This window comes from Engystomops pustulosus, chromosome 7, assembly GCF_040894005.1.
Source record: "Engystomops pustulosus chromosome 7, aEngPut4.maternal, whole genome shotgun sequence".
Lineage (NCBI taxonomy): Eukaryota > Metazoa > Chordata > Amphibia > Anura > Leptodactylidae > Engystomops > Engystomops pustulosus.
The window spans coordinates 150254400-150276295 of record NC_092417.1 but is presented as its reverse complement, the minus strand read 5'-3'; the positions used below and the strand labels follow the sequence as shown (position 1 = coordinate 150276295).

Genomic DNA, 21896 nt, shown 5'->3' with positions numbered 1-21896 from the left:
TGCCTTCTAATATTCTTGTTTTTCCTAACCAGAACATCTTTTACTGCTGTGGAGGCCAGCCACAATGAAACAGAACTGGTTTCTCACTTGCAAGGAACATGTTTTTTCCATCCAATTCTCCATTTTAAAAGTAAAATAAATACATTTTGTGTTTTCATCATAGGTAAAACAATACGTAAGTGAACTGTGAACTGAAGGACTACCTGAAAATTCAAACCACATTTTATCTTCAAATGTCTAAGACAGATAAATCAGTCAATCCAGTAAAGATCTTCTTTCTCATTAATTTCCAAATACTTTTTTCATTCATTTTTTTCACAATGATCTACAGAAGAGAAGCTCCAGCTTCAACCAAAGCTGATTCACAAGATGATGTAATGGTTATAGCAAAAGAACCAATAATTATCCTAGTTTGGACTTTTCCCTTTGGACAACGATTTCCTCTTAATCAATGTCCTCAACAATTTGATGGTTCTGATTGTTTCTATACAGCAGACCGTACCCTGTATTCATCAGCACATGCAGTTGTATTCTTCCACAGAGATGTGTACACTAGTAAGAAACAACTACCTCAAACACCAAGACCATCTAACCAGCGCTGGGTCTGGTTTAATAATGAATCTCCAAGTCATTGTCCAAACCTTGCAATTATGAACAATCTTATCAACCTCACAATGTCCTACAGGGTTGACTCTGACATCTTTGCTCCATATGGTTGGATAGAAAAGCACAATAGGACAATGAATTTTGCCATCCCAACAAAAACTAGACTAGCGGCTTGGGCAATAAGTAATTGGAATCCAAATTCTAGAAGAGTCAAGTATTATGGAGAACTAAAGAACTATATACAGATTGATATGTACGGATATGGACGTCGTAATCTGCCTAGAAATAGGCAATCAGAAATACTTTCCACTTACAAATTCTACTTTGCGTTTGAGAATTCTATACATGTAGATTATATAACAGAAAAACTCTGGGACAATGCACTTTACTCTGGATGTGTTCCAGTTGTGATGGGACCACCACGTGAAAACTATGAGCGCTTCATCCCCAGAGACTCCTTCATTCATGTTGATGACTTTGCAAGTCCCCAGGAATTGGCTTCTTATCTTCTGAGTCTGGACAAAGATGAAGAGAAGTACAAGCAATACTTCAACTGGAGATCAGAATATTATGTGCCACCTCAGGACAACCCTTGGACAGTGTCCTACTGTAGAGTCTGTAAGGCCCTGAAAGAAGCTCCACCTTATAGGACCATCGCGAGCATTGAAAAATGGTTTAAAGATTAGTATTGTCTGAGGTAGAAAGATAATTATCATACATGTGTAGACATTTTTGTGATCGTTTATAAACAGATTAGATAGAAACGGCTATGGAACTACTTGTGCTGAATCACTATCCTACTTTCCCTAGAACATATATAAAAATAGACAAAAATAAACAAATTATGTATTTGCTAGAGTTTCTGCTATCACCAGGCTTCTAGGAGTGCATGGTGTTGCACTCCAGCTGATCTGATTGGTTTACTAGTTCTTTAAATTTATACATTTATATAGAGTATATTATGAAACTATGATTGTGACAAAAAGCAGTGTATCAATACTTCAGGTTGTGGTCTCTAAATTAAATTGTTTACATTGAGATATAATCTGTCAGTAGCTTTTACACCACTGAACGTCTAGGCCCTGCAGGTAGGTATGAAATATCCTTTCTAGAATTTCTTCTTATATGTTACATCTTGCACATTTACATACAGTATAAAAAAGAAAATCCCCTCCAAATCATGACAAGCAAAGAAGAACAATCTTTTTCCATAGAGGATTTAAGTTTAGTAGCTGAAGGCGGAGAGTTAATTGTGGCTTGTGGTTCTGTGAACTATAGAACTAGAGATACAGGCAGATTGAAGGGTTATGCCCATGAAGACAAGATTCTTAAATATACTCAGGTTAACAAAATAACACATTCTTTAATTCACTGTAATTAACAAAAATTTATCATTTCACTGAAATAATTCCAACCTGTCTCTATCAGTCCTAGTATATTTAATTTTGGTTGGCCCGGGATATGACCCTAAATCAGAAGTCTAGGGTCGCACAGGACAAATTGTTCTCCTGTCTGACACTGCACTGAGCTCCTCGCTGCCCCAAGCATTCGCCTTTGCATTCCAAGACGAGCTCACACACACACAGACTTCCTGTTGGCAAGCAACAGTGTGATAAGAGTAAAACAAACAAGCTACAGGCAGATAAGGTCTTAATCCAGGGGACTGAGAGACAGCAGAGCTGACACCTTATGTTATGGCTGAGATCTAGCAGCGCTGAGAATGTAATTGTGTGTTATATTCATCTCATGTATCTCATCATCTCTCATCTCTGAGCTGTCTCATCTATCTTTCTATGTGTCAGATACTAGTGAATGTTGAGAAGCTAAGTGAAAGTGTAGATAAACCTGTACCCTCATAATGTAACCAGATTGTCAGCACACAGGGTTCATGAAGTATCTGCTATAAAACTGAGTAAAACTGTAAAGTAAAAGGTTTAAAATGATCTAGGGGATTGAATTTTAGGAGTAGATAGTAATTGATTTATGATCTGCATCTCATATTGCCTTCTATAACTGCTTGTATACCTGGTTCTGTAGCTCATAGAAACACAAGCCACAAAGTATTTGGTCATGGTATTCCTAGGTACAGTAGAGGACAAGATCTGGCATCTAAAGCGGTCCTATCATCTCAGCCAATCAGTGTGACCTATGTCAAGAACTCGTCACCCATTTTCAGCTCATTTGCATATGACTTAGGAGAATTTTTTTATAGTTAACAGGTGAGATTTAACTCATAAGAGGGAAAACCAACTCTTTCCATTTCCTCTTCCAACTCTCTGCATCAGTTACTAGTTGACAGACTCTCACATTTTTTTTGCACATTTTTATTTTCTTTTTGTGTCCTTTGTTTTCTGGTCAATGTTTATCTCAATAAACTTATACATAATTGTAAGATTGTCTGTATTTCTCCCAATGCTCTGTTATGAGATATTTTGTTACTTAAAGGAAATCTAACATTTGATTTGATGCATTATGAACCAAACATACCTTGAGAATGCTATGGCTACACTGATGCAGGATCATATCTTCTTTAATCTGTTGAGTGGTTTTGCTTAAAAAAAGTATTATAACATTCTGGACCCTGGAAAAGCTGGGTGCTGCTGGCTGTTTACATAAACACATTACACACGGAGCTTCCTGAACTGTCCAGACTAGACTAATCAACCTGAGCTGGATCACTCATACACAGCAGCTGGGGAATGGTGCAGCAAATGATTACTTCTGCCTGTCAGGCACAAACAGTGATTATATCATTCTCTGGAGCAGTGCATACTTAATGTGAGAGAAGAAGTGCCAAGCTCCAGCACAGAAGCAACAGAGTCTCATTGTCATAATTTTATAATAGTTTTTTGAGCAAATCCACTCGGATCAGGGATTAAACAAGAGATGTTTCTGTATGATTGTAGCTACAGCATTCTAAAGGTATTTTTGGTTCATAATGCATCAAATCAAACAGTAGATTTTCTTTAAGTTGACGGGTTAGTATTAAAAATGATGCATTGGATGCATTTTGGGTTTCTTAATCATGTAGAATCTTTCCAAGAAGTATTTCAAGGCGATCTGTCACTCTCTATTTATTTTATAATTGAACCTGGAACAGACATAATATGGAGACATACTGGAAGACAGAGCAATTGTCTGGAGGGGAGTTTAGAATAATTTCCTGCTAACTAGTGAAATTGCTTCTGTTCCAACTTGGATGAAGTGACCGCTCCGTCACCAGCACAATCCAATCAACAACAAACTGTACTTCAATGTGTTTTCACTTTTGGACTCATAATCCTAACACGGACTCAGCGGTTACAATAACCAAATGAAATACAATGGGGCTCATTTACTAAGGGTTCCGAATTGCGCGATTCCGTTGGGTATCCCAATGATTTCCGATTTGCGCCAGGATTTTGGTGCATGCGATCAGTTTACGGGGGCCTTGGCCATTGGAAAATCCTATGGATTCGGAAAAACCGCGGTATTTAGAAAAAAAAGGTGTCGCTTGACACGCACTTACCTGCACCAAGAAATAGAAGGTGAACTCCAGCGGACCTCGACGCAGCAGCGACTCCTGGTGGACATTGGCGCATGGACCTTAGTGAATCCCGGCTTGACCCGAATCAGCGTCGGAGAACGTCGGGCCACTGGATCACGACTGGACCGGGTAAGTAAATGTGCCCCAATGGATCAGATTAAATTAATTTGTGATAAAAACCCTTTGTTTTAAATTACCTTGAGCCACATTAATCAAGGGTTTTTTAGACAGTTTTTACACAGTTTTATGACTAGTTCTAGCGGAAGTTCACGGTGTTGCCTGGGATAGTAAATAACTGCTTTTAGCAGTAGATAGTGTTAACAAAAATATCTTGGGCATAAAAAGTTCAAACCATAGACTGAAATTTGCTCTGCTTCTGAATCCACCCATGCTTAAACTACCTTCCTCTGGTCCTGGAACTGGGCTATTTCCCCTGTAGGGGGCACTATAGCAGTTGAGGTCATTAGAAGAAGGCCCTGCAGTTTTGTTATGTTTATTCTGCCATGTGCCCATACGTCACATCGGACTCACATCTCTACATCTGTGTTGTGTCAAGTGAAGCCAGATAATGTCCCGGCTCCACTACTCATACCTATAGCGCTTGTGCAGGGAATCCCGGGTGTACTACGCTGGACAATGCAGACACTAAATGGAATGAGGGACAAGGTGAGTGTAACTTTCTCCAGTATATGATGTTATATATATAATGGGCAATTGACAATCCTCAAAAAAACTGATGTTCCCCAAAGCCACCCAGAAATTCATGTTCTCGGCAGCTCCCATGACAATGGATGTCCCTCCTGCCTCTCACACGTATTGATGCCCTCACATCACATCCCAGTAATTGGTGTCCCCTTAAGCCCCCCAACAATTGATGTACCCCTTTAAAAAGGGATATCCCCCAAACCCCAACAATGCATACCCCGCAGCCACTCACAAACGGCTGTCCCCACCCCCAGCAATGCATGTGCCCCATAGACACCCAGCATTGGTGTCCCCCCTCCAAGCAATTGATGTCTCCCACAAATCCCCCCAGAAATGAATGTTCCCATTAGATCCCCATTAGAGATGAGCGAACATGCTCCTCCGAGCTTGATGCTCGGTCGAGCATTAGGGTACTCGAAACTGCTCGTTACTCGGACGAATACTTCGCCCGCTCGAGAAAATGGCAGCTCCCGCCGTTTTGCTTTTTGGCGGCCAGAAACAGAGCCAATCACAAGCCAGGAGACTCTGCACTCCACCCAGCATGACGTGGTACCCTTACACGTCGATAGCAGTGGTTGGCTGGCCAGATCAGGTGACCCTGGGATAGACTAGCCGCTGGCCGCGCTGCTCGGATCATTCTGTCTCTGGATGCCGCTAGGGAGAGAGCTGCTGCTGGTCAGGGAAAGCGTTAGGGTGTTCTATTAGCTTACTGTTAGGCAGGAGTGATTCTCAAAGAACCCAACAGCCCTTCTTAGGGCTACAATAACGTTCTACTTTTTTTATTTTAATTTGCATCTATTACCATTTTGTGAGGAATTAGCAGGGGGACTTGCTACCGTTGTGTTTAGCTCTTAGTGGCACACATATCCATAGCAAAGACCGAAGTGGGAAAATTCAGTAGGGGTTGGATTTCTATTAGGCAATAACTCAGTGTCATCTCATCTGGCATAGCAGTGTGCTTCCTTTGATACTTGGCTAGAAAATAGCCATAGGAGAATACAAACAGCTTCTTGAAGCCTACAGTAGCGTTCTATATATTTGATTTCTGGTTGATCTGCTGGTGGCTGTAGTTTCTGCAGTGCATGTACTTGCCAATTCTGAGCAATTTGTAGTGAGACTTGCGACCGCTGTGTTCTGCGCTTAGTGGCGCACATATCCATAGCAAAGGCCGAAGTGGGAAAATTCAGTAGGGGTTGGATTTCTATTAGGCACTAACTCAGTGTCATCTCATCTGGCATAGTAGTGTGCTTCCTTTGATACTTGGCTAGAAAATAGCCATAGGAGAATACAAATAGCTTCTTGAAGCCTACAGTAGCGTTCTATATATTTGATTTCTGGTTGATCTGCTGGTGGCTGTAGTTTCTGCAGTGCATGTACTTGCCAATTCTGAGCAATTTGTAGTGAGACTTGCGACCGCTGTGTTCTGCGCTTAGTGGCGCACATATCCATAGCAAAGGCTGAAGTGGGAAAATTCAGTAGGGGTTGGATTTCTATTAGGCACTAACTCAGTGTCATCTCATCTGGCATAGTAGTGTGCTTCCTTTGATACTTGGCTAGAAAATAGCCATAGGAGAATACAAATAGCTTCTTGAAGCCTACAGTAGCGTTCTATATATTTGATTTCTGGTTGATCTGCTGGTGGCTGTAGTTTCTGCAGTGCATGTACTTGCCAATTCTGAGCAATTTGTAGTGAGACTTGCGACCGCTGTGTTCTGCGCTTAGTGGCGCACATATCCATAGCAAAGGCTGAAGTGGGAAAATTCAGTAGGGGTTGGATTTCTATTAGGCACTAACTCAGTGTCATCTCATCTGGCATAGTAGTGTGCTTCCTTTGATACTTGGCTAGAAAATAGCCATAGGAGAATACAAATAGCTTCTTGAAGCCTACAGTAGCGTTCTATATATTTGATTTCTGGTTGATCTGCTGGTGGCTGTAGTTTCTGCAGTGCATGTACTTGCCAATTCTGAGCAATTTGTAGTGAGACTTGCGACCGCTGTGTTCTGCGCTTAGTGGCGCACATATCCATAGCAAAGGCCGAAGTGGGAAAATTCAGTAGGGGTTGGATTTCTATTAGGCACTAACTCAGTGTCATCTCATCTGGCATAGTAGTGTGCTTCCTTTGATACTTGGCTAGAAAATAGCCATAGGAGAATACAAATAGCTTCTTGAAGCCTACAGTAGCGTTCTATATATTTGATTTCTGGTTGATCTGCTGGTGGCTGTAGTTTCTGCAGTGCATGTACTTGCCAATTCTGAGCAATTTGTAGTGAGACTTGCGACCGCTGTGTTCTGCGCTTAGTGGCGCACATATCCATAGCAAAGGCTGAAGTGGGAAAATTCAGTAGGGGTTGGATTTCTATTAGGCACTAACTCAGTGTCATCTCATCTGGCATAGTAGTGTGCTTCCTTTGATACTTGGCTAGAAAATAGCCATAGGAGAATACAAATAGCTTCTTGAAGCCTACAGTAGCGTTCTATATATTTGATTTCTGGTTGATCTGCTGGTGGCTGTAGTTTCTGCAGTGCATGTACTTGCCAATTCTGAGCAATTTGTAGTGAGACTTGCGACCGCTGTGTTCTGCGCTTAGTGGCGCACATATCCATAGCAAAGGCTGAAGTGGGAAAATTCAGTAGGGGTTGGATTTCTATTAGGCACTAACTCAGTGTCATCTCATCTGGCATAGTAGTGTGCTTCCTTTGATACTTGGCTAGAAAATAGCCATAGGAGAATACAAATAGCTTCTTGAAGCCTACAGTAGCGTTCTATATATTTGATTTCTGGTTGATCTGCTGGTGGCTGTAGTTTCTGCAGTGCATGTACTTGCCAATTCTGAGCAATTTGTAGTGAGACTTGCGACCGCTGTGTTCTGCGCTTAGTGGCGCACATATCCATAGCAAAGGCCGAAGTGGGAAAATTCAGTAGGGGTTGGATTTCTATTAGGCACTAACTCAGTGTCATCTCATCTGGCATAGTAGTGTGCTTCCTTTGATACTTGGCTAGAAAATAGCCATAGGAGAATACAAATAGCTTCTTGAAGCCTACAGTAGCGTTCTATATATTTGATTTCTGGTTGATCTGCTGGTGGCTGTAGTTTCTGCAGTGCATGTACTTGCCAATTCTGAGCAATTTGTAGTGAGACTTGCGACCGCTGTGTTCTGCGCTTAGTGGCGCACATATCCATAGCAAAGGCCGAAGTGGGAAAATTCAGTAGGGGTTGGATTTCTATTAGGCACTAACTCAGTGTCATCTCATCTGGCATAGTAGTGTGCTTCCTTTGATACTTGGCTAGAAAATAGCCATAGGAGAATACAAATAGCTTCTTGAAGCCTACAGTAGCGTTCTATATATTTGATTTCTGGTTGATCTGCTGGTGGCTGTAGTTTCTGCAGTGCATGTACTTGCCAATTCTGAGCAATTTGTAGTGAGACTTGCGACTGCTGTGTTCTGCGCTTAGTGGCGCACATATCCATAGCAAAGGCTGAAGTGGGAAAATTCAGTAGGGGTTGGATTTCTATTAGGCACTAACTCAGTGTCATCTCATCTGGCATAGTAGTGTGCTTCCTTTGATACTTGGCTAGAAAATAGCCATAGCAATAGGATAGGATTGTTTGGTTCTAAAAACTCAAAAAAAAACAAAAAACACAAAAAAAAACAAAAAACACAAAAAAACACAAAAAAAAACAAAAAAAAGTAAAAAAAAAAAAAAAGTTATAACTCTCATTTTAAAAATGTTTAACCCCAGGGCTAGGGGTAGAGGACGAGGGCGGGGACGTGGGCGTCCAACTACTGCAGGGGTCAGAGGCCGTGGTCCTGGGCGGGGTGAGACACCACCTGCTGATGAGGGAGCAGGGGAACGCCGCAGAGCTACACTCCCTAGGTTCATGTCTGAAGTTACTGGGACTCGTGGTAGAGCACTGTTGAGGCCAGAACAGTGCGAACAGGTGATGTCGTGGATTGCTGACAATGCTTCGAGCAATTTGTCCACCACCAGTCAGTCTTCCACGCAGTCCACCCATGTCACCGAAATCCCCACTCCTCCAGCTCCTGCACCTCAGCCTCCTCCCCCCCAGTCTGCCCCCTCCCAGGAAAATTTGCCATTTGAACCGGCATACTCTGAGGAACTGTTTTCTGGACCCTTCCCACAGTCACAAACCACTTGTCCGGTTGCTGCTGAGCAATTTTCCGATGCCCAGGTTTTCCACCAGTCACAGTCTGTGGGTGATGATGACCTTCTTGACGTAGTGGAAGTGTGTAAAGAGGTGTCCGACGATGAGGAGACACGGTTGTCAGACAGTGGGGAAGTTGTTGTCAGGGCAGGAAGTCCGAGGGGGGAGCAGACTGAGGGATCGGAGGATGATGAGGTGACAGACCCAAGCTGGGTTGAGAGGCCGGGTGAACACAGTGCTTCTGAGACGGAGGAGAGTCCTCGACCTGAACAGGTTGGAAGAGGCAGTGGTGGGGCCAGACGGAGAGGCAGGGCCAGAGCTGGTGCATCAGCGCCACTGTCAACTAGTGAAGCTCCCGTGGTGAGGGCTCTTGCGGCGAGGGCTAGATCTTCAGAAGTGTGGAGGTTCTTTAAGGAAACACCGGATGACCGACGGACTGTGGTGTGCAACATTTGCCAAACCAGGCTCAGCAGGGGTTCCACCACTACTAGCTTAACTACCACCAGTATGCGCAGGCATATGAATGCTAAGCACCCCACTCAGTGGCAACAAGCCCGTTCACCTCCGGCCGTGCACACCACTGCTCCTTCCCCTGTGTCAGCTGCTAGTCAGCCCCCTGCCCAGGACCCTGCCACAAAAACCCCATCGTCGCCTCCACGATCCTCCACAGCATCCACCAGCGTTCAGCTCTCCATACCCCAGACGCTGGAGCGGAAACGCAAATATAGTGCAACCCACCCGCACGCCCAAGCCCTTAATGTGCACATCTCCAGATTGCTTAGCCTGGAGATGCTGCCCTATAGGCTAGTAGAGACCGAGGCCTTTCGCAACCTCATGGCGGCGGCCGCCCCTCGGTATTCGGTCCCCAGCCGCCACTACTTTTCCCGATGTGCCGTCCCAGCCCTGCACCAGCACGTGTCAGACAACATCATCCGTGCCCTGACCAACGCCGTTTCTGACAAGGTCCACCTGACCACGGACACGTGGACGAGTGCTGCCGGGCAGGGCCACTATATATCGCTGACGGCACATTGGGTTAACTTGGTGGAGGCTGGGACCGAGTCTGACCCTGGGGCTGCTCATATACTGCCGACGCCGAGGATTGCGGGGCCTACCTCGGTCCAGGTGTTTCAGGCCTACTATGCCTCCTCCTCCTCCCACCCCTCCTCCACCTCCTCCTCCGAACTACCATCCGTGGGCACGGCGCCATCAGTCGGTAGCTCTAGGCACAGCAGCAGTGCCGTCGCTAAGCGACAGCAGGCGGTGCTCAAACTGCTGAGCCTAGGCGACAAAAGGCACACCGCCCAAGAGCTATTACAGGGCATCACGGCGCAGACTGATCTGTGGCTGGCACCGCTGAACCTCAAGCCGGGAATGGTTGTGTGTGACAACGGCCGTAACCTGGTGGCGGCTCTGCAACTCGGCAGACTGACACATGTGCCATGCCTGGCCCATGTGTTAAATCTGATAGTGCAGCGTTTCCTCAAGACATACCCCAATCTGTCTGATTTGCTCACGAAGGTGCGCCGCATCTGTGCGCATTTCAGGAAGTCCAGCCCAGATGCTGCCACTCTCAGGGCAGCGCAGCGCCGCCTCCAACTGCCCGCTCACCGACTGTTGTGCGACGTGCCCACGAGGTGGAATTCAACACTGACCATGTTATCCAGAGTTTACCAGCAGCGCAGAGCGATTGTAGACTGCCAGATGTCAACTTCCACCAGAACTGGTAGTCAGGTCAGTCAGCTTCCTCAAGTCTACAATGAGGAGTGGACGTGGATGTCTGATATCTGTCAGGTGCTGAGTAACTTTGAGGAGTCAACACAGATGGTCAGTGGCGATGCCGCCATCATCAGCCTCACCATCCCGCTGCTTGGCCTGTTGAAAAACTCTCTGGTCAGCATGAAGTCGGAAGCTTTGCGCTCGTCACAAGAGACGGGGGAAGAATATTCCCTTGTTGATAGCCAAAGCACCCTGAGGTCTGTTTCTCAGCGCATATCGGAGGAGGTGGAGGTGGAGGAGGATGAGGAGGAAGAGGAGGAGAATGTTGGCAAGACACAAGAGGGGACCATTGTTGAGTCCTTCACTGTTCAGCGTGTATGGGCAGAAGAAGAGGAGTTGGAGGAGTTGGAGGAGGAGGAAATGGACAGTCAGGCCAGTGAGGGGAGTGAATTCTTACGCGTTGGTACTCTGGCGCATATGGCAGATTTCATGCTAGGCTGCCTATCCCGTGACCCTCGCGTTCAAAGAATTTATTCCAGCACCGATTACTGGGTGTTCACTCTCCTGGACCCACGGTACAAGCAAAATCTTCCCACTCTCATCCCTGCAGAGGAAAGGAGTGTGAGAATGCATGAATACCAGCAGGCCCTGGTGCACAAGCTGAAACAGTATTTCCCTTCTGACAGCGCTAGCGGCAGAGTGCGTAGTTCTGCGGGACAAGTAGCGAGGGAGAGTAGGCGAGCAGGCAGCTTGTCCAGCACTGGCAAGGGTACGCTTTACAAGGCTTTTGCCAGCTTTATGTCACCCCAGCAAGACACTGTCACCTGTCCCCAGTCTCGGCAGAGTAGGGCTGATCTTTACAGAAAGATGGTGAGGGAGTACGTAGCTGACCATACCATCGTCCTAAATGATCACACAGCTCCCTACAACTACTGGGTTTCAAAGCTGGACATGTGGCACGAACTGGCGCTGTACGCCTTGGAGGTTCTTGCCTGCCCTGCCGCTAGCGTCTTGTCCGAGCGGGTTTTCAGTGCAGCTGGTGGCATCATCACCGATAAGCGTACACGCCTGTCGACTGACAGCGCTGACAGGCTGACGCTTATTAAAATGAATAAAGGCTGGATTTCTCAGAATTTCCAATCTCCACCAGGTGAAGGAAGCTCAACCTGAATAATTGATCCACTCCTCCTCCTCCTCCTCATTTTCCTCCTTCTCCTCCTCTTTGTACAGTAAAGCAGAGGAAAATGGCTATTTTTTGACAGGGCCCACTGGCTCTTGCTATAGTACTTCATGCATTTAATTTTTCTGGAGGGCCACCTACCCGGTCCTCTGTTTGAAACAATTTTTGTGAGTGCCACATACAGGCACTCAATCTATTCCATTTTTCTGGAGGGCCACCTACCCGGTCCTCTGTTTTAAAAAATTTTTGGGACTGCCACATACAGGCACTCAATCTATTCCATTTTACTGGAGGGCCACCTACCTGCTCCTCTGGTTTGAAGAATTTTTGGGACTGCCACATACAGGCACTCAATCTATTCCATTTTACTGGAGGGCCACCTACCTGCTCCTCTGGTTTGAAACATTTTTGGGACTGCCACATACAGGCACTCAATCTATTCCATTTTACTGCAGGGCCACCTACCTGCTCCTCTGGTTTGAAGAATTTTTGGGACTGCCACATACAGGCACTCAATCTATTCCATTTTACTGGAGGGCCACCTACCTGCTCCTCTGGTTTGAAACATTTTTGGGACTGCCACATACAGGCACTCAATCTATTCCATTTTACTGGAGGGCCACCTACCTGCTCCTCTGGTTTGAAACATTTTTGGGACTGCCACATACAGGCACTCAATCTATTCCATTTTACTGGAGGGCCACCTACCTGCTCCTCTGGTTTGAAAAATGTTTGGGACTGCCACATACAGGCACTATCCAAATTAAATTGTCTCCATAGCAGCCTCCGCACGTTGTCTCCATTGCTACCTCCAAAAGTCGTCCATATAGCTGCCTCCATACATCGTCCCTTTATCAAACGAGGTGTGTCAGGCAGAAATTTGGGTTGTTTTGATGGATTCCACATCAAAGTTGTTAACTTTGTCGCCACCCTGCTGTGTTATCCACAAAATATACTGGCAAAATTTTACCATTTAGGGATATTATTTCAGCGCTTCTTGCGCATCTGTTTACATTCCCCTCACCCGGCATATCCTAAACTTATAAGAACGCTACTACACTTGATCTTATACAAAAGGTTCTTAGAAGTGCTGTTTGGGGAGTAGCCTAGAAACAGGGGCTTGGATTGGCGAAAGCTCGCCTGGCTGCAGAGCGCCAGCTCCATCACAAGATCCAACTAACATAGTTGCAGCACCTTTAATCTACTACTAGTTCACTGCCTCCATAATAATAATAATCTTTATTTATATAGCGTCATCATATTCTGCAGCGCTTTACAAATCATAGGAAACAAATACAAATGTAATGTAACAGAGCACAACATTTGTATGGAACAACAGGAGTGAGGTCCCTGCTCGCCAGAGCTTACGGTTTATGAAGATGATGGGGTAACACGAGGTAAAAGAATATTTAATGGTCAAGCCATTCTTCTTAGGGAATAGAACAAAATATAATAAATGGATTTGCTGTCGCTTGAACCACTCAGCCGTCATCTTATATACCAGGTCCAGGGTGAATGGGACTGCAGAGAAGTCTGGTGCCTGTTGGTTGCTGGATAACAGATGGGAGGACGACACAGGACGGGTTAGTAGAAGAGTTAAAACTTCATGCAGTTAATGAGTGTTATAGGCTTGCCTAAAGAAATGGGTTTTAAGAGCACGTTTGAAACTTTGGAGGTTAGGTATTAGTCTGATAGTCCGGGGCAGAGCATTCCATAGAATTGGTGCAGCTCTAGAGAAGTCTTGGAGACGCGAGTGGGAGGTCCGCACTAGGGTAGAGGTTAATCTAAGATCACTGGCGGATCTAAGAGCACGGGTTGGGCGATAGACTGAGATAAGAGAGGAGAGGTAGGGGGGTGCAGCATTATACAGAGCTTTATGGATGAGGGTTATTATTATTTTAAACTGTATTCGAAAGGAGACTGGCAGCCAGTGCAGCGACTGGCATGAACTGTAAGCATACATGGTCCCCTTATCAAACGAGCTGTGTCAGGCAGAATTTTGGGTTGTTTTCATGGCTTCCACAACAAACTTGTTAACTTTGTCGCCACCCTGCTGTGTAATCCACAAAATATACTGGCAAACTTTTATCATGTAGCGATATTATTTGAGCGCTTCTTGCTCACCTCCTTTGGTTCCTCTCTGCCACCCATTGGTTTGAAGCCTGAGTCCATTTAGGGTATGTCGCCATGACACTCTCTAGCCTGCTGCCGCTGCCTCTGCATGCCGTCCCCTATAGTGTCAGGGTCAATTATTAGATGTTTTAGATGCTATCTAGCTTCATTCTGTCACTCTGTCATGGCCATGCTGTTGCCCATAATTTTGGCATAATGGTGCGATTAAGCAGCCTCAGAGGCATCCATGCATGCTGCCCCTGCTGTTTCCTGTCCATTTCCGTGGTGTTTCCATCCTTTTCTGAGGTTCCCAGGTGTTTGGCCAAGCTTCCCTGTGCAGAGCCTTGGTCCCCTTGAAAAATGCTCGAGTCTCCCATTGAATTCAATGGGGTTCGTTATTCGAGACGAGCACTCGAGCATCGGGAAAAGTTCGTCTCGAATAACGAGTACCCGAGCATTTTAGTGTTCGCTCATCTCTAATCCCCATCAATGTATGTCATATACAGTTCCACCAGAAATTAATATTCCACCTCAGCCCCCCCAGAGCAATGGATGTCGTCCACACTGCCCCCCAGAAATGAATATTCCACCCCAACCCTCACCCCCGAGGAACAGATGTTCCCCCACAGGATCTTTTAGCCTAGCCTTGGATCTTTTAGCCTAGTGACACCCCTGGATTCCACATACTAAACACTTTTATACTTTTACTTAAACAGTTTTATAATTTTAAAATGAATTCATTAAAATGTAAAAATCCATACTGTAAATTATTTATATACATTTCTTTCTCTTGCTCGAATCTAATAAAATAGTTCTAACAGCCAATAACATCATCCTATATGTTTGTGGTTAGCATAAAAAACCATTATATATTCATATAATTTACTTCATAGGAGGTCAAACTCCTTCTAAAAAACATACATGCAATCCAATAGTGGTATCACACATGATAAACCAGGGAAAATGACTCACAGATCCTGGCACTGTAATTGTGGTAATCTTCTTATATTTATTACCCACTGACTTCTTCCTTTTAAAATCAACGTTTAAAATTCTGCTTATGAGCCAGGAGGTTTCTGCGGCACATTACCAGAGCCTTTCCATGCTGTAGCTTCACAGGCTGTTACACTGTCTACCCCTGCCCCATGCTCCCTCTGACTAGTATAATCTCACAGAAGCAGAGGAAGATTCAGCACAAAATGGGAGACAGAAGGGATTCCTGGATGTGGCATTCAAGTCTGATGGAATTAAATTGAATTAACATATACCTATCAATATATACTTATTAAGAATATCCTTATATTGGCTGATTACAACAAGTATATATAGTATAGCACTTATTTTTCTCAAGAACAAATCATTTTGCTGTAATCTTTTGCATTGTTCTTCCTTTTACATAAGGCACAAAAGTTAATATGTGATCATCCCCTTACATACAAGCAGTGCCATGAACACATAGCTTTTCCAGATCTTTCTACACTTAAGGGTACATTCACACGGAACATCTACCCACGTGCTAGAGAGCAGGAGGGATGAGCACTGCGCGTGTGCTCACCGCACAGTAACTGGTCACCATAGACGTCAATGGGGACCGATATGCGGCTGCAAATGGTGCTACCGCATACCGGTCCCCATTACGTTTGTGTGAATGAGCCCTAATAGTGTGACTCTGAAAGGGTTGGGAAGTTGATGAGTTTACATCACAATTGTCAAATATGTCATGTAAGTCATGCAACAATGGCCCACATACACTCACCGGCCACTTTACTAGTACACCATGCTAGTAACGGGTTGGACCCCCTTTTGCCATAGATTCAACAAGGTGCTGGAAGCATTCCTCAGAGATTTTGGTCCATATTGACATGATGGCATCACACAGTTGCCGCAGATTTGTCGGCTGCACATCCATGATGCGAATCTCCCGTTCCACCACATCCCAAAGATGCTCTATTGGATTGAGATCTGGTGACTGTGGAGGCTATTTGAGTACAGTGACCTCATTGTCATGTTCAAGAAACCAGTCTGAGATGATTCCAGCTTTATGACATGGCGCATTATCCTGCTGAAAGTAGCCATCAGATGTTGGGTACATTGTGGTCATAAAGGGATGGACATGGTCAGCAACAATACTCAGGTAGGCTGTGGCGTTGCAATGATGCTCAATTGGTACCAAGGGGCCCAAAGAGTGCCAAGAAAATATTCCCCACACCATGACACCACCACCACCAGCCTGAACCGTTGATACAAGGCAGGATGGATCCATGCTTTCATGTTGTTGACGCCAAATTCTGACCCTACCATCCGAATGTCGCATCAGACCAGGCAACGTTTTTCCAATCTTCTACTGTCCAGTTTCGATGAGCTTGTGCAAATTGTAGCCTCAGTTTCCTGTTCTTAGCTGAAAGGAGTGGCACCTGGTGTGGTCTTCTGCTGCTGTAGCCCATCTGCCTCAAAGTTCGATGTACTATGCGTTCAGAGATGCTCTTCTGCCTACCTTGGTTGTAACGGGTGGCGATTTGAGTCACTGTTGCCTTTCTATCAGCTCGAACCAGTCTGCCCATTCTCCTCTGACCTCTGGCATCAACAAGGCATTTCCGCCCACAGAACTGCCGCTCACTGGATGATTTTTCTTTTTCGGACCATTCTCTGTAAACCCTAGAGATGGTTGTGCATGAAAATCCCAGTAGATCAGCAGTTTCTGAAATACTCAGACCAGCCCTTCTGGCACCAACAACCATGCCACGTTCAAAGGCACTCAAATCACCTTTCTTCCCCATACTGATGCTCGGTTTGAATTGCAGGAGATTGTCTTGACCATGTCTACATGCCTAAATGCACTGAGTTGCCGCCATGTGATTGGTTGATTAGAAATTAAGTGTTAACGAGCAGTTGGACAGGTGTACCTAATAAAGTGGCCGGTGAGTATATATTGTTGTGTCCACATGGTTTTTTTGTCTAAGTTTGCAAACAATATTTATAGATGATACTAAACTGTGCAATATAATTAATACTGAGGATGATAGTATAGTATTACAGAGGGCTTTCTGGATGCTTGAGTAGTTGACGGAGGAATGGTTGATAAGGTTTAATGTAGATAAATGTAAGGTTATGCACTTGGGGCATGGAAACAAAAGTACAATTATGTTCTAAACAGTCAATTACTTAGTAAAACTTCAGCTAAAAAAGATTTGGTGGTATTACTGGATAGTAATCTTAATTGTAGTGACCAGACCAAGGCAGCAAATACAATTATGGGATGTAACAAGAGATGAATAGATTCTTATGATAAGGACAAAGTTTATCAAATTACTGGTCAGGCTACAAATGGAATATTGTTTTCAGTTTTGGGCATCAGTGTATAAAAAGGACATAGTAGAACCGGAATGGGTGGAGAGGAGAGCAACCAAGATTATTAGTGAAATGGATAATTAGAATACAAGGACAGATTACTAAATTTGGGGTTATGTAGTTTAGAAAAAAGACGACTTAGGAGAGACCTCATTTCAATGTACAAATACCTGAACGGACAGTACAAGGATCTCTCCAAAGATCTTGTGACCAGGACAAGGGGGCATCCTCTACAAAAAGAGGAGAGGTGGTTATACCATAGACAGGGGGCATCCTCTACACTTAGAGGAGAGGAGGTTCTACCATCACCATAGAAAGGGGCATCCTCTGCACCTAGAGGAGAGGCGGTTCGACCATCACCATAGACAGGGGGCATCCTCTACCCCTAGAGGACAGGCGGTTCTACCATCACCATAGACAGGGGGCATCCTATACACCTAGAGGAGAGGTGGTTCTACCATCATCATAGACAGCGGGCATCTTCTACACCTAGAGGAGAGGTCGTTCTACCATCACCATAGACAGGGGGCATCCTTTACACCTAGAGGAGGGGAGGTTCTACCGCCACCATAGACAGGGGGCATCCTCTACACCTAGCGGAGAGGTGGCTCTACCATCACCATAGACAGGGGGTATCCACTACACCTAGAGGAGAGGCGGTTCTACCATCTCCATAGACAGGGGGCATCCTCTACACCTAGAGGAGAAGTGGTTCTACCATCACATTAGACAGGGAGCATCCTCTACACCGAGAGGAGAGGCAGTTCTACCATCTCCATAGACAGGGGGCATCCTCTACACCTAGAGGAGAGGTGGTTCTACCATCACCATAGACAGGGGGCATCCTCTACACCTAGAGGCAAGGAAGTTCTACCATCACCATAGACAGGGGACAACCTTTACACCTAGAGGAGGGGAGGTTCTACCACCATTATAGACAGGGGGCATCCTCTACACCTAGCGGAGAGGCGGCTCTACCATCACCATAGACAGGGGGTATCCACTACACCTAGAGGAGAGGTGGTTCTAGCATCTCCATAGACAGGGGGCATCCTCTACACCTAGAGGAGAGGTGGTTCTACCATCACCATAGACAGGGGGCATCCTCTACACCTAGAGGCAAGGAAGTTCTACCATCACCATAGACAGGGGACAACTTATACACCTAGAGGATAGGTGGCTCTACCATCACCGTGGACAGGGAAATCCTATACACCTAGAGGAGGGGAGGTTCTACCATCTCCATAGACAGGGGGCATCCTCTACACCTACAGGAGAGGTGGTTCTACCATCACCATAGACATGGGGCATCCTCTACACCTAGAGGAGAGGTGGTTCTACCATCACCATAGACAGGGGGCACCCTCTATACCTAGAGGAGAGGAGGTTCTACCATCACCGTAGTCAGGGGGCATCCTCTACACCTAGAGGAGAGGCAGTTCTACCATCACCATAGGAGGGGATTCTTTACGGTAAGAGCAGTGAGTCTATGGACCTCTCTGCCACAGTAGGTTGTTATGGTTGATTAGAAATTAAGTGTTAACGAGCAGTTGGACAGGTGTACCTAATAAAGTGGCCGGTGAGTATATATTGGTGTGTCCACATGGTTTTTTTGTCTAAGTTTTCAAACAATATTTATAGATGATACTAAACTGTGCAATATAATTAATACTGAGGATGATAGTATAGTATTACAAAGGGCTTTCTGGATGCTTGAGTAGTTGACGGAGGAATGGTTGATAAGGTTTAATGTAGATAAATGTAAGGTTATGCACTTGGGGCATGGAAACAAAAGTACAATTATGTTCTAAACAGTCAATTACTTAGTAAAACTTCAGCTAAAAAAGATTTGGTGGTATTACTGGATAGTAATCTTAATTGTAGTGACCAGACCAAGGCAGCAAATACAATTATGGGATGTAACAAGAGATGAATAGATTCTTATGATAAGGACAAAGTTTATCAAATTACTGGTCAGACTACAAATGGAATATTGTGTTCAGTTTTGGGCATCAGTGTATAAAAAGGACATAGTAGAACCGGAATGGGTGCAGAGGAGAGCAACCAAGATTATTAGTGAAATGGATAATTAGAATACATGGACAGATTACTAAATTTGGGGTTATATAGTTTAGAAAAAAGACGACTTAGGAGAGACCTCATTTCAATGTACAAATACCTGAACGGACAGTACAAGGATCTCTCCAAAGATCTTGTGACCAGGACAAGGGGGCATCCTCTACAAAAAGAGGAGAGGTGGTTATACCATAGACAGGGGGCATCCTCTACACTTAGAGGAGAGGAGGTTCTACCATCACCATAGAAAGGGGCATCCTCTGCACCTAGAGGAGAGGCGGTTCGACCATCACCATAGACAGGGGGCATCCTCTACCCCTAGAGGACAGGCGGTTCTACCATCACCATAGACAGGGGGCATCCTATACACCTAGAGGAGAGGTGGTTCTACCATCATCATAGACAGCGGGCATCTTCTACACCTAGAGGAGAGGTCGTTCTACCATCACCATAGACAGGGGGCATCCTTTACACCTAGAGGAGGGGAGGTTCTACCGCCACCATAGACAGGGGGCATCCTCTACACCTAGCGGAGAGGCGGCTCTACCATCACCATAGACAGGGGGTATCCACTACACCTAGAGGAGAGGCGGTTCTACCATCTCCATAGACAGGGGGCATCCTCTACACCTAGAGGAGAAGTGGTTCTACCATCACATTAGACAGGGAGCATCCTCTACACCGAGAGGAGAGGCAGTTCTACCATCTCCATAGACAGGGGGCATCCTCTACACCTAGAGGAGAGGTGGTTCTACCATCACCATAGACAGGGGGCATCCTCTACACCTAGAGGCAAGGAAGTTCTACCATCACCATAGACAGGGGACAACCTTTACACCTAGAGGAGGGAAGGTTCTACCACCATTATAGACAGGGGGCATCCTCTACACCTAGCGGAGAGGCGGCTCTACCATCACCATAGACAGGGGGTATCCACTACACCTAGAGGAGAGGCGGTTCTAGCATCTCCATAGACAGGGGGCATCCTCTACACCTAGAGGAGAGGTGGTTCTACCATCACCATAGACAGGGGGCATCCTTTACACCTAGAGGCAAGGAAGTTCTACCATCACCATAGACAGGGGACAACTTATACACCTAGAGGAGAGGTGGCTCTACCATCACCGTGGACAGGGAAATCCTATACACCTAGAGGAGAGGAGGTTCTACCATCTCCATAGACAGGGGGCATCCTCTACACCTACAGGAGAGGTGGTTCTACCATCACCATAGACATGGGGCATCCTCCACACCTAGAGGAGAGGTGGTTCTACCATCACCATAGACAGGGGGCACCCTCTATACCTAGAGGAGAGGAGGTTCTACCATCACCGTAGTCAGGGGGCATCCTCTACACCTAGAGGAGAGGCAGTTCTACCATCACCATAGGAGGGGATTCTTTACGGTAAGAGCAGTGAGACTATGGACCTCTCTGCCACAGTAGGTTGTTATGGCAGATACTTTGTACATGTTCAAGAGAGGCCTGGATGACTTTCTAGAGAGCAAAAATATCAGAGGTTATAGGGAAAAGCATTTGATTAATTCTTAAAGGTTGGACTTGATGGACTTTTTCCATCCTAATTAGAGATGAGCGAACATGCTCGTCCGAGCTTGATGCTCGGTCGAGCATTAGGGTACTCGAAACTGCTCGTTACTCGGACGAATACTTCGCCCGCTCGAGAAAATGGCAGCTCCCGCCGTTTTGCTTTTTGGCGGCCAGAAACAGAGCCAATCACAAGCCAGGAGACTCTGCACTCCACCCAGCATGACGTGGTACCCTTACACGTCGATAGCAGTGGTTGGCTGGCCAGATCAGGTGACCCTGGGATAGACTAGCCGCTGGCCGCGCTGCTCGGATCATTCTGTCTCTGGATGCCGCTAGGGAGAGAGCTGCTGCTGGTCAGGGAAAGCGTTAGGGTGTTCTATTAGCTTACTGTTAGGCAGGAGTGATTCTCAAAGAACCCAACAGTCCTTCTTAGGGCTACAATAACGTTCTACTTTTTTTATTTTAATTTGCATCTATTACCATTTTGTGAGGAATTAGCAGGGGGACTTGCTACCGTTGTGTTTAGCTCTTAGCGGCACACATATCCATAGCAAAGACCGAAGTGGGAAAATTCAGTAGGGGTTGGATTTCTATTAGGCACTAACTCAGTGTCATCTCATCTGGCATAGTAGTGTGCTTCCTTTGATACTTGGCTAGAAAATAGCCATAGGAGAATACAAACAGCTTCTTGAAGCCTACAGTAGCGTTCTATATATTTGATTTCTGGTTGATCTGCTGGTGGCTGTAGTTTCTGCAGTGCATGTACTTGCCAATTCTGAGCAATTTGTAGTGAGACTTGCGACCGCTGTGTTCTGTGCTTAGTGGCGCACATATCCATAGCAAAGGCCGAAGTGGGAAAATTCAGTAGGGGTTGGATTTCTATTAGGCAATAACTCAGTGTCATCTCATC

General features: G+C 45.4%; 1 protein-coding gene across 1 annotated transcript; it reads left to right on the top strand.

Annotated features, from left to right (window-relative positions):
• The first annotated feature begins 311 nt into the window (after positions 1-311).
• LOC140071021 (4-galactosyl-N-acetylglucosaminide 3-alpha-L-fucosyltransferase FUT6-like) lies at positions 312-2914 on the top strand. The gene has a single exon (XM_072118236.1). The coding sequence runs from the start codon at positions 321-323 to the stop codon at positions 1290-1292; it is 972 nt and encodes a 323-aa protein (XP_071974337.1). The 5' UTR covers positions 312-320; the 3' UTR covers positions 1293-2914.
• Positions 2915-21896: the final 18982 nt, after the last annotated feature.